The sequence below is a fragment of the Antedon bifida genome, chromosome 11 (assembly GCF_963402885.1).
Source record: "Antedon bifida chromosome 11, ecAntBifi1.1, whole genome shotgun sequence".
Lineage (NCBI taxonomy): Eukaryota > Metazoa > Echinodermata > Crinoidea > Comatulida > Antedonidae > Antedon > Antedon bifida.
Genome location: NC_136236.1, coordinates 7830320 through 7849686, shown reverse-complemented (window position 1 = coordinate 7849686; position 19367 = coordinate 7830320). Strand labels below are relative to the sequence as shown.

The following is a 19367-nucleotide window of genomic DNA, read 5'->3' as shown; positions in this document are numbered from 1 at the left end:
GACGCTATAATATAATTGGATAGGTTCACCAACCCTATTAAAATTATATTATTACATTAAATAAAATAAAAACTAATATGGTATATTTATAACAATAAAGTTCACAAAAAATGATATGAAGTATATGAAATAAGTATTTAAGTCCTTTTTCTGTTTTTTTTCTAAGGAAATAATTAGATGAGAATAAACGCGGTCACTTATAGTCGACCTACCACAATGTACACATCAAGGAAGAAATAATATCAAACCAACTTGATATCATACCGTTTGGCTATGCATCATAATCCGATATATTGTGGTACCAACAAAGTTAAACTAACGATAGAGGCCATGGGTCAATTATCATTAAATTCTTTTATAAATTTCAACTATGATAATATATATCTTATCAGCCAATCAAATCTTGAACCATGTTTCTGTTCACGTTAACACATTCGTTATATGCCTACAGTATTATCAATTAACACTTATTTAGCTCACATTTCTATGAAAAGCACATAATCAGCTACTGTCACAACATTGGTTGAATTAAAAAGTCTTTATTTACGGTTTTTAAATTATTAATTACATTATAGTTATCCGGCAAATTGTAACTGAAAACGAGCGGTCAACAAAATGTCTTCGGATAACATCCGTTGCACTGCCAAACCGACTCTCTAGAAAAAGAAGCCTAAACTATCTTAAAAAGAAGTCAGATAATCATAGGGGGATTTTTCCAATGGGCTTCCTTTCGAGATTACTTTTTCAAACTAAGGAGAGGCTTCTTTTTAATGTGTTCTTTTTTTCGAAGTGGGATTCTTTACGAGGTCGGCTTCTTTTTTTAGAAATTCGTTTTCTTTCATATAAAGGAATTTCATCAGTGGGGATCAATATGTTAAACAAATAGTATTTGTTTTATATGGCCTATAAAATATTTAAATAATAACTTTATCTTTATAATAATTACTGAAAAGCGAACATTAATTATAATAATAATCAGTATTTATCTATCAAATCATACATAAAACTAATACAATTCACAAAACTACATCGATAAATGAATATGTTATATTAATGAAATAAGCCAACATCAATTGAAATAAATACTACATTTTATCTACTAAATCTTACATAACACTAATACAATCCACCAAACTACATCGATAAATGTATAGGTTATATTAATGAAATAAGCCAACATCAATTGAAATAAATACTACATTTTATCTACTAAATCTTACATAAAACTAATACAATCGACCAAACTACATCGATAAATGAATAGGTTATATTAATGAAATAAGCCAACATCAATTGAAATAAATACTACATTTTATCTACTAAATCTTACATAACACTAATACAATTCACAAAACTACATCGATAAATGTATAGATTATATTAATGAAATAAGCCAACATCAATTGAAATAAATACTACATTTTATCTACCAAATCTTACATAAAACTAATACAATCCACCAAACTACATCGATAAATGTATAGGTTATATTAATGAAATAAGCCAACATCAATTGAAATAAATACTACATTTTATCTACCAAATCTTACATAAAACTAATACAATCCACCAAACTACATCGATAAATGTATAGGTTATATTAATGAAATAAGCCAACATCAATTGAAATAAATACTACATTTTATCTACCAAATCTTACATAAAACTAATACAATCCACCAAACTACATCGATAAATGTATAGGTTATATTAATGAAATAAGCCAACATCAATTGAAATAAATACTACATTTTATCTACCAAATCTTACATAAAACTAATACAATCCACCAAACTACATCGATAAATGTATAGGTTATATTAATGAAATAAGCCAACATCAATTGAAATAAATGCTACATTTTATCTACCAAATCTTACATAAAACTAATACAATCCACCAAACTACATCGATAAATGTATAGGTTATATTAATGAAATAAGCCAACATCAATTGAAATAAATACTACATTTTATCTACCAAATCTTACATAAAACTAATACAATCCACCAAACTACATCGATAAATGTATAGGTTATAGTAATGAAATAAGCCAACATCAATTGAAATAAATACTATATTTTATCTACTAAATCTTACATAACACTAATACAATCCACCAAACTACATCGATAAATGAATAGGTTATATTAATGAAATAAGCCAACATCAATTGAAATAAATACTACATTTTATCTACCAAATCTTACATAAAACTAATACAATCGACCAAACTACATCCATAAATGTATAGGTTATATTAATGAAATAAGCCAACATCAATTGAAATAAATACTACATTTTACCTACCAAATCTTACATAAAACTAATACAATCCACCAAACTACATCGATAAATGTAAAAATGTTATATTAATGAAATAAGCCAACATCAATTGAAATAAATACTACATTTTATCTACTAAATCTTACAAAACACTAAATACAATCCACCAAACTACATCGATAAATGTATAGGTTATATAATGAAATAAGCCAACATCAATTGAAATAAATACTACATTTTATCTACCAAATCTTACATATAACAATACATTTGACCTTATGTACATCATTAAATGTAAATGTTATATTAATGAAAAAGTAAACATATACACTGAAATAAAACAACATCTTATCTACCAAATTGACTAAACTACACTGTACATCGATAAGTGACTATACCGTAAAACTTTGAAATAAGGCCCGTGGGCATCTTATTTTTTAGGGCTCTTAGCTGGGTGCCTCTTCGAGATGTACTTCTTGTCGAGATTACTTTTGAAAACTGAAGAGGGGGCTCAATGAATGCTGTCAATTGCTACACTGTACAACAATATTATTTTTAGACATTTCCTGCCAATTTTACATATATTTGCCAAGGGAGCAGACAAGTAGAAGATACAATCAAAGTACCACTTCATCAGATAATTTTAATTATTACAAGGATTGTAAGGTCATTAATATATTTATATGATAACACGATCATACATTTCTATTCCTTTTACATTAATGCAGTCTATCTTGAAAAGAAACCCCAATGGACTTGATTTTGAGATGGGAATTTTTTCGAGATCACTTTTTCAAACCACAAAAGGGGCTTCTTTTCGAGATGGGCTTTTTTTCGAGATTATTTTTTTTTCCAACTAAGGAGCGGCTTTTTTTCGAATTGGGCATCTTTTCGAGATGGGCTTCTTTTCGAGGTCGGCTTTTTTAAAAATAGATTTTACGGTATGTCATAAAAACGGACATAGTACCCCACATCAGCAATTCGTTTTTTCTAAAGGAAAAATACAATCATGTCGCTCCACTTCATCCGTATTAGGGACCGGGATGCTAAACAAATATTATTTGTTTGATATAGGCCTAACCGACGAAATGTTCACATTAATAATTTTATCTTAATGATTAGTGAAAAGCCAACATTAATTTTAATGATAAAAACACAGTAAATACTTTATCTACCAAACCTTACATAAATTCACAAAATCCACCAAACTATATCGATAATTGTATATGTTATAATTAATGAAAAAAACAACATCAATTGAAATAAAAACTAAATTTTATATACCAAATCTTACATAAATTGAATACAATCCACCAAATTACATCGATAAATGAATATATAGTAATGTAAAAGCCAACATCAATAATAAAAATAAAAACTAAGCCTACATTTTATCTACCAAATCTTACATAAACCTAATACAATCCACTAAACTACAGCGATAAATGTATATGTAATGTACTTTTTTACGTCTTTTATGGGATCGTCCCACTTTTATTTAATTTTCAATAAACACGTTCTCTATCAATTGTTTTGTAGTACAAAACATATTTTATAGCTTCCGGCGAAACACTTTTTACGTGTAACTCAGTGGAAACGTGGGCTTACTTATGTTTACATGTGCACATATAGGCAATTGTGAAAAGATAAGGGTTGACCGACGAGTTTATCGGTATAATAAACGTCGCTGCCCACACGTAAATTTCCTCAGGAATATCCCACCACCCCATTTCTGAACAGAAACTCATTAGGATTATCGGGAACCAGCAACAGAAATCGGTAAAGACAATGATTCCTAATTTCCGCGCCATTTTTAATTGTTCCTTTCGTTTTCGTCGTCTACAGACGGTGGCTCCTGACCTCTGAACTGAGAAGAAAATGGTGGCATAACTCACAGCGATGACGATAAAACCTATTCCATTAAACACAACAAATATGGCAACGGCGTACTCCCATCCTGGCCATCGGCTTCTGGTTAGCGGAAGTGCAAGACATACGCTTTGCTTTCCATAGTAATTGTCGCCGAAATACGGTATGTCGATGAGGTTTAGTTTGTGCACAACTGGTAGAAAACTAAGCACAAGGAAAACCAGCCAAGCGATTCCGATGAGAATTCTGCAGTATTTGCGGTTGAGACGTCGAGTGCTAAATGGGTTTACGATGTTAACAGCGCGATCAACGCTCATAACAATTAAAGTAAACACCGAACATTCACCCGAAAGAGTAGAAACAGCCCCGGAAAAGCTACACAGGAAGCTGTCCTTCCAATCCTTTGCAACTACCCAGTATCGTCCTCTGTAATAAACATCCGCACTTGCAATTGTTATTAAATAAATAGCCATTAACAGGTCGGACACGGCAAGGTTGGTGATCAGTGTGGTTTGAACTTTTTTCGCACTGCTGTTGATATTACCGGTGTTGTCATCCTTTTCATAACATCTTGAAATTATTACTACTAAATTTCCGATGACGGATGATATCCCAATAAGGAACATCAACACCCGTAAGACTTCTCGTTTTAGTAAGTCTTTGCATGAAGCAAAGACATCGGTCGGCTTGCAGATTTCAATGTCACCAACAAGACAGCATATGCGAGGAAAATCCGATTGCCTATTTTGGTGATGTATAAATAAAAACAGTATTATTTGTAAACGTGTATATATTGCATTATTACGAAATCTTATTCGTCCTCCTGAAAAGGGATTTTTGAATTGTTTTGTTGAATGTGCCATTTTGATATCACATGATAGTTATTCACTTTGACCATGGATCGAAAAAAAAAATTATATAAAAAAACTGTAAAAAGAAAAGTCAGATTGGCGTTTATTTTGTCTGTTTTTACTACGGCAATAATACACATTATTAAAACTAAAAAAATAGAAAATTAAAAGTCTGATTTTATTATTTGTTATTGTTTATGTTTGTTGGGTATACAATAATAAAAGTTTAATACAATAATTATTATTATCGAATTCACTATGTCGAAATGTCTTACTATTTCGACATAGTAATTCGATAATACTTTCTTACCTGACTATACGTTGATTTTAAGTTACTTATAGATTTAAGTTACCTTATATTTTAAGTGAAATTCAATTTTTAAAAGTTAATTTGATGGAACGAATATCAATATATAAACTTGACACCGACCTGTAGGTTCATGTTTATTCTATCTTTGTTCATGGATTGTGTATATTAATAAATTGCACACTTTTGACGATGATGTTACCTTTCAAAACTATGTGAATACTTACAATTCGTTTAAGTTGATCAAGCTTTCAAAAGTACTATCTTTGTAATTTTTTAATCCGTTGTCTTGTATCCACCTTAAAAAAATATTTGAGAATAAAAATAAGTAAAATATTCAGTGGTGTTAGGTCATGAAGAAGGCCAAAGTTGAGTTGGGGTCGCTGTGGACATTTCTCATTATTGGTTAAACCCTGTACGTTACTAACCGTAAGATGATTGGAGAGTTATCTTGGATCCCACTTAACGTAAGGACGTAAAAGGAAGCAATTTGACCAATCACGACATAACATAATCGGTCATCCGAATTGTTGTGATTGGTCAACTCATTTGCGTTTTGCCTACGTCGTTGCATTGCGTCCAAGTAGTGGGAACCTAGATTTGGAGTAGTATATTTTATTCAGCACTTTATTGTTTCCTACTCGGCAAGATAAGCATACTTCTTGTTTTCGTTTTTTTTTAAACTTTAGATGATGTTCATTTGAACAATATCAACAGACAAACCAAACAAAAGTTTATGTTGCAATTTGTTCTATATTCACCCTAGTTTTGACTTATCTTTATACTGGATTAAGATTTAATGACCTCGTAACAATGTTTTAGACACGTCGTTATTGTGACACTGTGTTTAATACAGCCGAATGTCATTTACAACTTAGCTGATCCAACGTATTTAAAATGAATGCAGTGTGTAGAGGTAGGAGGAGAAACTGTTGGGTTGTTTATTTCCTATAAACGTACAACCGTACAAGAATCGGGTGTCCAACGCCAGTGGCCTAAAGCATACGTGTATTTCGAGCTATTAAAAAGTTTTACAATTTTACTATGTCTACGATACGTAGTGTGTTGTATGTAAAATAGAATTTGGTAGTCCGATGAATTGTTCAGAGCATACAAACAACTGCATGTAGATTATTAAATTATTACACAGTTAAGTATTAACTTACAGTGTTAGCAGTGACGAAGCAAACGCAGAAAATGCACCTTGATCTATGGTAGTTATAGCGTTATCATATAAATACCTGCAAATAAATCAATATACACACATTTCCAAAAAGTATTGTAAAACTACTATATAACAATACAATAACTAGAATAATATTAGTTACACCCTGCTTGTTCACAGAATACGTGAAATATCAGAATCATATTGCAAATAAAATTTCTAAAACAATTGGGATTATAAATAATCTTAAGCACACTTTTCCCCGGCGTATCCTTCTTTCATTATATAATTCCTTAATTTTACCTCATCTTCATTATTGTAACATTATTTGGTTTGCTGACTATCCATCTCATCTCGATAAACGTTAAAGCTGATTAAGCATGCTATTAGAAATATTACTTTTACGTCTCGCATTACTCCATCTGAACCTTTATTTTATGAACTTAAGTTACTGAAGTTATTAGGCGATATACATAAATTGAAAATTGCCTCTTTTGTCTTTCAATATTTTTCTAACAATCTTCCTTCTCCCATGATGAATTTATTTAACACTGCTGATTTCAACCATGGTCATAATTTAAGAAGTACTGTTCATAAGTTTCAGTTAACTATTCCTTTTGTAAGATTAACTAGTTCTTCCCACTTTATTTATGTTTGTGGCCTTTTAATTTGGAATCAATTAGATACTAGTATTGTTAACTCTTCCTCTCTACCAACTTTTCGTAAAAAACTTATAAATGTAATTTATTATCATTGTACTCAAACTAGACCTTCAAACTGTTTTTGTCATGACTTTTTTATTTTATTTAATAATTATATACAAATGTATTTTTTTTCTTTTGTTTATGGGTCTTGCGTGACAAGTAATCTCTTCTTGCAAGATCCTCTATTAATGGTATTTTTGTATTGTCTCATTATAAATTATCATTCTTTTTTTATGGTATTGTTTTACCATTGATAGAAACTAATAAATGTTGAATTATTATTATTATTATTATCTACGATCTGGAGAACGTAGATATTTCCTGTATTTCGTAAGAACAAGCAGGGTGCAACGATTTTATCTCTTTCTAAAATAAAATGAAAAAAAAAATTAGTAATTTTGTTTTTTTAATTTAGTTTGACCTCCCAAATCTTCCAAAAATCCAGGAATTTCACCAGATTGTTGGATATGAAAAATAATTTAGGCTCTACTATACTAGTTTTACAGAAATATAAGTTTGTGAACAGAGACAAACATACTGTAAGTTTTACAACCATTATAAACAAAACAATACATAAATAACGCGCGCGTAGAAACATCAAACAGGTAATACGGGATATATTACCCTTCTGATCCGCTTGACTGAGTAAATGGGCGTAATACGGAATTACATCTCATACATATTGACGAATCGGATTACAGAATTCACGTACACTAAGAGATAACAATCAATATTTTAAAATTGTTTTCATCATTTTATGGCCGATTTAGACTTTCTCTGACATACGAATAATTGTCAAAGGCAGGCTAATTTTGCCATTATGAAGTGCAAATCTGAGAGAGGGGAAACTATAAAGTGTAAAAATAGATATCACTTCACAAGCAAGCTATTACTGAACCATACAATGTGAGGGAAGAAATCAAGATAATTTGACTGTGGTACCTTTACTTATAAAAATTGAAAATCAGAAAAATGGATAACCTCTGGAAAATGGTATGTTCACATTTTAACTTAAGTTAATATTACGGACGGATAACGTGAATAATGTACGTAGGCCTACAATCCACATGCGAATAAAGAACCAGTGCTAATCCACCGTCTCTCTCGTCGTTCTACTCATATCTGAGTACTCGTGACCATACTATTCCACCGTACGGAGGGGTAAATAACCGACTCCTTTCATAATTACATTATTTTTCATTTAATAATTTTTAAGTGATAATAATAATTTACTGTAAAACTAACGAATCAAAACATTAATACACACACTACAACTACAGGAGGCTATGTTAGAATAACGGATACATCAATCATAATAAAAACAAATCCAGTATTTCAAAGGATTAGCCTACATATGAATGAATATAAAAATAAATGTATATTACAACGAAAATATACTTTTTTCAAAAGTATGATAAACAATAGGAAGCACTCACAGTCCTGTCAATGATGTCAAACCATCAAACACATTTGCTGGTATTGTAGTTATTTGGTTACGGGATAAACTCCTGAAAACCGTAAAAAATACGATAAATAAGTATACACAGTACCAAAGGATAGTACCTGAAACCGTGAACGATGCGTTAAATAATAATTATTACAGTTCCCAGATGGTACATTACGATCAAGAAGTATTTATTTATAATTCTTGAAAAAACAGATAGCTGTATTGCGCTAACAGAAACCAAAGAGCTTCTGTAGCCGATTAAGAATGCCATTCCAACAGTACAGTCATTAAAATGTATACACAAGGATATAATAATACTTGTTGATGTTACTTTGGCCCTTATTACCATTATTATTAAATGAAGATGATGCATGAATTCTGCTAATTTTTTTTTTCATTATGGGATTATTTCTTCATAGAAGAGCAAAATGAAAGATATTACGCTTGAAGGTATTGTACATTATACTTTAGAAGTATTAATGTATAAATACAATAATAATTATTAGGCTAAGGGTCAAACTGTGCCTGAAAATAAACAAGATTCAAAGCACAGCACAGCTGAGCCCTGTGGAGTCGTGAAATGTGCAAAAAGTCACATTTGTGCAAACAACCACATTTGTGCAAACACTTTAGCTTAAAATGTGCAAACAACCACATTTTTGCAAACATTTTACCTTCAAATGTGCAAATCTGTAAAAATTCATAACCCGCAAATGTGCAAACATCTCCCCGTTAAATGTAAAAACGATAAGTTTTGACGTTAAATGTGCAAAAGGTATTCTACAAATCTGCAAAGCATTTCTTCAACCAAACTCCTATTCCATTTTATATTTTTGGTTCGTAGGTCTTTCAGAGTAAAAATAACAATAGGAAAAAGAGTATAATAAATTTAAAATGTTCAATATTATAAAAACTTATACTGTTGTATTTTATTATAATCAAAGTCTCTAAACCGCCTCGGCTAAATTCAAGTCGGCCCCAAGTCAACTCGCCCTCAAGTCAACTCGGCCTCACGTCAACTGAGGTGCGTCAACTCGGCCACATTAAAGTTTGGAACGCAAAAAATAGTGTTTATATTTCATTTATACCACATAGTTACGTTCAGTACTGAAATATTTTAGGATTTAAAAGAATAAAATATCTATGTGACGAAGACGGATATGACGAACCTCAAAAATCATGTGACAGAAATGATTTTAAGACTTGATTTGAATATGGTTATTGACCATATTCACATGGATATACAATGTAATAACATGATAAAGATATACAAAACAAAATTTACAACAAAAAAGCCCCTGGCAATAGCAAAAAGTCAAATCCGTCACTGACCGTCATCTCCGTCACATCTCCGTCACAAAGAAACAATGGGAAATTTGACGGAGATGAGCGTGACGGAGATGATGTATTTAGTATAGGACAGGACAGGATCACCCTGTCACACATCACGCATGTCTGACAGCGGAGACGGAGTGCATACTGCTAGATACATGAATAAATTGTACTTCCAGTTGAAAAAAACCCCATAAATTATAATTATTTAATGAGTTCTATACCGTTCGGATATGACGTTCAAAAGGTACGCAACTGTAATTTTTATAAAACCTTGTTTTATTAGCTTTTTTTAGCTCTTTTATTGAAAATAATTTGCGGCTAGATTTATTTCCATGTCTTCGCATGTTTACAACGCACAATCAATTTTTCCCTGCCATTCATTAAACTGTAGACGGCATATTTAAATTATGTGACGGTATATGACACAAAACTGTGGGACAAGCTTTTTTCTGAATAAAAACTTTAAAGTTTGCGATTTAATTTATGTATGATGTATTTTGAAGAATAAAATCGCATGACATCATGATTAACTGATTTTTTACAAAATGTCATGAACAAAAGTTCTGTTATCAAGTAGATACGGCGAACATAAAATTGAAGATGTACGATCGGGACATGGGGTTTTAGGGGGTTGCCTGAAATATATATATTTTTTAATTAACAAAAATAAAATAATATAAAATAAAGTCAATTCAATTCAATTCAAAGTAACATTTATTTTCTTCAAATTAAAACAGTATACAAAATGGTGTAAAGAAAGGTAATTTAATTGAAGAAGGCATGTTAAAAAAAGCAAAAAGCTTGTGACAGACATGCCTAAAGAAAGATGAGATTTAAACTACACAGAAAAAGAAAATAAAAAAGAAAATAAAGAAATAACAAAATATAAATTTACATAACATGGGTTAAACTAAATAAGAAAATAACTAAAAAAAATAATTTTGGTATAAGTTAAGAACTGTTCGTCTTCTTGTTACTCATCATTATAATTATTATCATAAAATGTAATATAATAAAAATTAATACTTGGATGTGATATATTTTTAAAGTTAAAATGAAAAGTTTTTCTGAGATACAGCATCTTTAATATTTGAAGGTAGTTTATTCCATAGTTTAGGTCCACTAAATCTTATGTTATATTGAAATGATGTTTTTTTATGAAGAGGGTAACGCATTAAAAGAATAAAATGTTATTAAAATTGCGCAATTTCAAAATAAACAAGCTTGTGCAGATTCAAATTGCGAAATCTTTGTGCTATTTTGAATCGTGCATATAACATTCACGTTCATACTAATATTCATCCCTATACATGCGTACTTCGTTTTAATTATTTTTCTTCTGTTCATTAGAATGATTTTGTCCCATTTATTTGCACTTTTTCCATTTCATACTTTAACATGGCCTACTGTAGTTGACGTGAGGCCGAGTTGACTTGAGGCCGAGTTGATTTGAGGGCGAGTTGAATTTAGCCGAGGCGGTTTAGAGCCTTTGATTATAATAAAATACAACAGTATAATTAGTTATTATAATATTGAACATTTTAAATTTATTATACTCTTTTTCCTATTGTTATTTCTACTCTGAAAGACCTACGAACTAAAAATATAAAATGTAATAGGAATTTGACTGAAGAAATGATTTGCACATTTGTAGAATACCTTTTGCACATTTAACGTCAAAACTGATCGCTTTTACTTTTTGCACATTTCACGGCTCCACAAGGTCTTAACCAACTTCTGAAATGTGACTCTACAATTTTGTTTTGTACACATGGATAGGGTGCCGTAGAGACACATGTATTGTCTATTGCTAAATCTTGTCTGAAACTTGTTTTTAGTCGCGTGGACGCGACTCTATAGTTCACTATGTCGGTCGGTCTGTCTGTCTGTCGGACTGTCGGTCTGTCTATCTGTCTGTCGGTCTGTCGGTCTGTCTGTCGGTCTGTCTGTCGGTCTGTCTGTCGGTCCGGTATCACTATGCATTGTTGCACGCGACTTAATGGCTGTTGGCCTTGTTTTTTAAATAATGTTGTCCATAGATGTACTACTGATTTGATACGTAATTGTATAATTGTAACATAATGCGAAATGTTCCTTACCATGCTAGTAGTGGTGCAGTTATTAAATAATTACATGATTTGTAAATTAGTTTTTATTATCACAGCGTGCAACACAATGTGACGTATTGTCTGCAAACTCTTAAGAATGATGAATTAATAGGCCTATGTATTTTATAATAATTATGTAATTTCTCAATTAATAAAACATACCAGTTATAATAACAAAAAATACTGTAAAAAACAGACAAATCCAAGCAAAATACATTATGGTAAAGTATTACAGTCTTCTTTTATCATTATTATGATAATAATAATAATAAAAAAACAAACAAAAAACACCGTGAATATTATTTTAGATTTGGATAAATATTCTGTAATTGTAAAGAACAACAAGTACAATAGTTGTGGTTATCTTACAACGAAATTTTATTTTCAAAAGTATGATAAACAAGAGAAAGTACTCACAGATCTGTCAATGATGTCAAACCATCAAACACATTTGCTGTTAATGTAGTTATTAGATTAATGCCCAAACTCCTGAAAACCGTGAAAAAGCAATAATAATGATATGTATAGTTTCAAGGCACAGTAAACAACCATATTATGTTATTATAATGTTATTACTTTCTAAAAACAACAAAAAATAGCTACTACATTGTGCCAAAAGAAGCCAAAATGCTTTTGTCGCCAATTAGGAGTGCCAGTGCAATAGTAAATGTATAATACTAGTTAGAAAATAATAGTACTTGTTTTCACTATTTTTCATTAACTGCTTTTACATCAATGTAATTACAATATCAGTAATATGATTCGTGGATATGGATCAACATCTACAATACAATACAACCGACAATAGCCCTATTACAAACACACATATTATTAAACGATGTGATGATCTATGTATTCTGCTATTTAATTTTTCATTATGGCATAATTTCACACGTCTGCCGGTGGTTCTACAGTAACTGAATTAAAGAGTAAAAGTATACAGCCAGTGTTAGTAGTAACATCTGGTTGAATGACAACATAGTAAACCCTGATACAATTTTCTGCGGAACAAACGACTTTGACCTAAAATAAAATCTGACGAATAGTAACAAAATGACAAATGAAAAGCAGTTAATATACCTCAGATTAATGAATAAGAACATCAATTTTCGATAATTATAATTGAATAATTAAACCTCAATGTTATAGAAATCAAAAAGTTGAAATAAAAATTAAAGTGTATAGCATGGTGTAAATGTGGATCTTGATCATCAGTGAAGTAAACGGATAATATGTATTTGTCAATGATGTACATGTATCTGTAGAAGAAGACGGTTACAGTAACAGTAAGGATGAGTTCTCATAAAATTTTCTCATTCGTGCCGATGGAATTGATACATCCTAAGCCCACCTTACCACTACTGTAGTAACGGAGGGATAACGCTATATTATAGAGGAAGAAAATAGCAGTATTTGATTTGTGACAATAACATTATTACGTCATAAGTTTTACTAACTACGAATGGATAAGGCTATATACGTGTAGGGCCTACGTACCACACTACTGTAGATTTATTTATTTATTTTATTTTTGATCTTCCTACATAACAAAAAAAAAACAAAACATAGGCATATAGTATAACAGGGGAGTAGCGGAAAAGCAAAAGTAATAAAACTGTCATCTTGTGATGCGCTTGACCAGCCCCTGTCAACTAGAACGATAAAATAAAACCGAAATTATAACAATACATATAAAAAAATACATAGAAAAATATGCTATTTATAACATGCTAATTAAAGTGTTACAATATAAAAATACACTTGCTATCAGAACATTCTGATTTTAGGCCTATAAAAGTTGAAAATTCAGAGTAAGGTACAATCTAAAAAATCATGTACATTTGCATAACTTTTGGTTTATAAAATATGAAAATTTACAAATCTATAAAATGTTACTTTAAACTGTGTTTAAACTTTAAAAAAAACGACTCTCCAATAAGATTATTTCTGATCGTAACACAGATTGGTAAACCGTACTATCCCTGAGTATTTAAAAGTATCAATACGGACTCTACCATAATGAAAGGTAAGTTTATATTGGTGTCGGTTATTAACTAAAAAAAGAACCAACAGAATCAACATAGATAACAGATGCCTCTCATAACGACGTTTTCGTAGTCTTATTTTGTTTGATTGGAGATCGAAAAAGCATTCGTAATGTTTATGACGTATGACGTCATATACTGTAATTTAATTATGCTAATATTAGTTTCCTTTTTGTTATCTTTAGTTGATATTCATTTGGACAATTTCAGCCAGACAAACTAAACAAACACTTAAGTTGCAATTTGTTCTAGGTTCACCCTAATTTTGACTTATTTTTTACTGGATTAAGATTGAATGACCTCATAACAATGTTTTATACCCCTTTCACACCAAATAAGCAAAACTCCGGAGACACTCCGGAGTTGACGCCCCGGTGTTTTGGTGTGAAAGGGGTATTAGAAACGTCGTTTTTGTGACACTTTCTGTGTTTCATACGGCAGAATGTCATTTTAAACTAAGCTGGTCTAACGTATTTTAAATGAATACAGTGTGTAGAGGTAGGGGGAGAAACTGTTGACGTTGTTTATCTGACAACTTGGTAATACAAAACATCATGACAGCACATGCCTCTATCATTAGCTTATGAATTAGGTTATGGTATTTGATAGTAGGTGATACATGTGAAACATGTGATATTGTATTACCGAATGTTCCTATGATACTATAGAAATCGAGATACAATACCAAGAATCAGGTGTATGTTAGACGTTACTTCGGCTTGGAATGGAGGTCTTAGCTTTAACCTCCTTAATTCTGTAATGTGCCTCTACCATTTTTTGAGGCAAACAACAGGCCTATACCGTGTATACATAGATAGAATGCCGTATATACATATGTATTGTCTAATCGCTTAATCCTTTCTGAAAAAATTTACAGTTTCAGAATGTCAGTTTAAACTTGGTTGGTCCAACATATTTGAGATGAATGCAGTGTGTAGAGGTAGGAGGAGAAACTGTTGGGGTTGTTTATTTTCTATAAACGTCCAACCGTACGAGAATCGGGTGTCCAACGCCAGTGGCCTTACGAATACGTGTATTTCTATTAAAACGTTTTAACATTTTACAGACTATGACCACAAAAGGCCTACGTAGTGTGTTGTATGTAAAATAGAATTTGGTATTCCGATGAATTGTTCAGAGCATACAAACAACTGCATGTAGATTATTAAATTGTTAAACAGTTAAGTATTAACTCAGAAGCAAACGCAGACAATGCACCTTGCTCTATGGTAGTTATAGCGTTATCATCTAAATACCTGCAAATAAATCAATATACACACATTTCCAAGAGGTATTGTAAAACTACTGCAATACAATAACTAGAATAACAATCTAGTTTTTCTGCTATATTTCATAGTACAGTTATGTAATTTTTTTCTTCATTTCAGTGGCCGATTTAGACTTTCTCTGACACACGAATAATATTGTCAAAGGCAGGCTAATTATGAGGTGCAAATATGAGAGAGGGGAAATTATAAAGTGTAGAAACAGTTATCACCTCACAAGCAAGCTATTACTGAACCATACAATGTGAGGGAAGAAATCAAGATTATTTGACTGTGGTCCCTTTATTTATAAAACTTGAAAATCAGAAAAAATGGCTAAACTCTGGAAAATGGTATGTTCACATTTCAACTTAAGTTAATCTTACGGACGGATAACGTGAATAATGTACGTAGGCCTACAATCCGAATTAGGTCCGATTTGTTGCGCGTGCGAATAAAGAACCAGTGCTATTCCATCGTAAGGAGGGATAAATAACCGACGCCTCTCTTAATCCATTATTTTTCATTTAATAACATTTAAGTGATAATAATAATTTTACTGTAAAACTAACGAATCCAAACATCAATACACACAATAAAACAACAGGAGCCTATGTTAGAATAACGGATACATCAATCATAATCAAACAATCTAGTATTGCAAAGGATTAGCCTACATCTATGAATTAATATTTAAAAAAATGTATATTACAACGAAAATATACTATTTTCAAAAGTATGATAAACCATAGAAAGCACTCAAAGTATTGTCAATGATGTCAAACCATCAAACACATTTGCTGATATTGTAGTTATTTTATTACTGAATAAACTCCTGAAAACCGTAAAAAATACGATAAATAAGTATACACAGGACCAAAGGATAGTACCTGAAACCGTGAACAATGCGTTAAATAATAAATATTACAGTTCCCAGGTACATTACGATCAAGAATTATTTTTTGTATTATTCTTGAAAAACAGATAGCTGTATTGTGATAAAAGAAACCAAAAAAGAAAAAAAAAAGAAAAAAAAAGATCTTCTGTAGCCGATTGGACGTGCCATTCCAACAGTACAGTCATTCAAATGTATACACAAGGATATAATAATACTTGTTGATGTTACTTTGGTCCTTATTACCATATTATTAATGTCGATGATGCATGAATTCTGCTATTTTATTTTTCATTGTGGGATTATTTCATCATAGAAGAGGAAAATGAAAGATATTACGCTTGAACGTATTGCACATGAAACAGACAGTTTCAACAAAGTATTACATCGCAATGTTTTGCTGTATTTAGTGGTATATTATTTGTAAAACATGAAAACAATTATTATTTCGTTACTAAATGGATAAAGAATATATTTAAAAATTGTTCCTCTTTGCACCAATCCCTCAACCCTAATGTTACATACAAAAAAACAAATAATGTATGGCGCTCACTGAAACATGGCTAAATGAATCTGTTTCGGATCATGGAAAAAAATGGTTCTTGCAATCTGGAATTATTAACAATTGCTCATCGTCCCTTTTACTTGCCAAGGGAATTCTCGCATGTTCTAGTCATCATTATCTATATTACATCTGGTGGTTTAAATCAGTACCGAGATTCTAACCAACTTTATATACCATAGAGTAAACATTTTAGAAATAACGCGCGATTTACCGAATTTTGCCCTTACGTAAATTTATATATAGATACACCCGAAAGCAGACTTTAAAGTAGCTTGCGTTAAAGTCGCTGAGATAGATAGACACCTAAGCTGCAAATCTCCAGATTCAATAAAGCTTAATATGCGCTATGGAAATGATAAAAATAATCAGCAGATTTTACATTTGTATAAGTAATAAAAAAAAATGAGAAAAACACTTACAGTGTAACCAATGATGTCAAACCAACAAATGCATTTTTAGGCAATGTAGTAATGCCGTTACTGTTCAAATCCCTTTAAAATAAAAACAGTTTAGTAAATAACAGTTGGCGAGTTAAGGTTTTCTTATTTGGGGAAAATAGTATACTATTTGGTTTGGTGTGTATGTCAGTGGATGAAATTGTGACCGTAAAATAATTATCTGAAATGTACTATTATTGTGTGTTATTGTACGTGTCAGTGAAAATTAAAGAGAGTCGATAACGGTATAAACGTTAAAATATTATTTAAATTAAAAAACAAAAATCGATTTAGTACGTACTGTAGTACGTCAGGAATAGTTTATATAATCACTAACTGGGAAAACTTTTCTAAGACGGAGAGATAACATTTTAAAAGCAATCTTAAAGGTAACTGATAAATAATCAATCCCTTACTATACGCAGAAACGAGGCAACAGTATGGGTAACTTTTTTGTTATAGAATAGACAAGAAAAATTTCTTACAAAAAACGCTGCTCGCTTATTGACGTAACAGTTTTAAAGATATATTGTCCCTCTGAAAAATGCTAAGGTCATTTCATCACGCCTAGATACTTCAAGTGTGAAGTATACTATTACAAACAAAAACTTCAATGGACAGTTTTGATAATAATTCAATGATTATCTGATAGCGAATTTCATGGGACTCATAAATACCAGAAATGCTTTGGGATTTGTCATTTAACCGATAGATTCTTTTCCCCGACGTTTTTTGGGTCCAGCAGCTGGTACCTATAAATTATAGTCGAGAATCCTTTTTCGCAAAAACTTCGGTGTCTAGTACTAAAACTGCTGCTTGATTTATATCTGAATGATTTATCCCTGACATAGCGGGCTAGAGCAGCAGCGTGAAAAAAATAGTACATGTTTAGACTCAAACCAACACGACAAAAGATCGATGTTATCTGATAACTAACTCGATTAGATCAAACGGTGCTCTAACACACACTCACACATTGATTCAATTCAAAGAGTTTACACTGATGAGAACATTTTTTTTTAATTATGAATAATCAAGTACCAAAATAATAATAAAATTAAAATGTAATGGTTAATTATATCTCAAACGTAATAGTAATAGTAAATAACGACTATTTTATTTACCTGACGTTTCGCAAACTATCAGTTGGCTTTCTCAAAGTGTAGTGACACGTATGTCACCGTTGACCTTTAGATGACGGGGTCAACACATTGGTCCACACTTGAATGAATCGGTCTGGATCAGGAAGACCCCCAATTTTAATAGAGATGAGGGCGGTTACAAACTCAGTCAAGTGTGGACCAATGTGTTGACACCGTCATCTAGAGGTCAACGGTGACATACGTGTCACTACACTTTGATAAAGCCAACTGATAGTTGGCGAAACGTCAGCTAAATACAATAATCGTTATTTACTATTACTATTACGGTTGAGATATACTTAACTATTATATTTTATTTGTAATACCAACCGAATGAATCTTTTTAATAAATAATAAAATTGTTTAAAATACCGTTCGTTATCTAACTAAAATCGTGGTTTTGTGTGGATGGTGCTAATTAGAATGATTCGTCTACGCTAGCAGGGGCGGATCTAGGATTTTGATAAAGAGGGGGCCGATATGGGAAAAACAATCGTCTAGGGGGGTCCGGGGGCATGCTCCCCCGTAAAATTTGTTTTCTAGACGTCCGGAGATAGCATCTGAGGCGTTTTGGCCAGTCGATTCTTGTCATATAATGATCTGAATATAGTGGGTTTTATAGACCATATTTAATAGCCTATACGGAACTGTTTTTTTTTGCGCCTAAAGCCTGTTTTCCCGTCGCGGGCCCGTGTGAAAATTGAAAAAGTTACGGGTTTTGATGCTTCAACCCAGCCGGCCTAGGACATGTTTTCGCTGATATCTTAATCTAGTTTTCACACTAAAGACAAACAATAAATTAAATTGTTTTTAATTAAAATTTAGTTTTACTTACACTTTTGAAATATCAGACTTTAAAAGAGTACAAAAAACATCGTCGCGTTGTAAAAAATCAAGAATTGTCAGCGCGTACGTATTTTTTCACAAACAATGATGACGTAATTTA

General features: G+C 31.4%; 1 protein-coding gene and 1 long non-coding RNA gene across 2 annotated transcripts in view; both read right to left on the bottom strand.

Moving 5' to 3' along the window:
- Nucleotides 1-2552: 2552 nt before the first annotated feature.
- Nucleotides 2553-5887, bottom strand: LOC144856249 (G-protein coupled receptor GRL101-like). The gene is made up of 3 exons (XM_078714197.1): nt 5742-5887; nt 5541-5612; nt 2553-4896 (listed from the first exon to the last, which is right to left on the bottom strand). Exons 1-3 carry the CDS (start codon nt 5885-5887, stop codon nt 3891-3893), a joined length of 1224 nt encoding a protein of 407 aa, XP_078570323.1. The 3' UTR covers nt 2553-3890.
- A 591-nt stretch (nt 5888-6478) lies between these two features.
- The window catches only part of LOC144856498 (uncharacterized), a 92138-nt gene continuing 79249 nt past the window's right edge, over nt 6479-19367 (bottom strand). The window contains exons 2-3 of the long non-coding RNA XR_013614929.1: nt 8619-8690; nt 6479-6554 (exon numbers count right to left, since the gene is read on the bottom strand). This is a non-coding gene — a long non-coding RNA (uncharacterized LOC144856498). The remainder of the gene's footprint in view (nt 6555-8618; nt 8691-19367) is intronic.

Coding starts and splice junctions, on each gene's coding strand:
- LOC144856249 (XM_078714197.1), bottom strand. CDS start 5,887: ATGCAACGACGTAGGCAAAACGCAAATGAGTTGACCAATCACAACAAT. Junction 5,613..5,741: donor AACTCTCCAATCATCTTACG/GTTAGTAACGTA, acceptor TATTTTTTTAAG/GTGGATACAAGACAACGGAT. Junction 4,897..5,540: donor TTGATCAACTTAAACGAATT/GTAAGTATTCAC, acceptor TCACCAAAATAG/GCAATCGGATTTTCCTCGCA.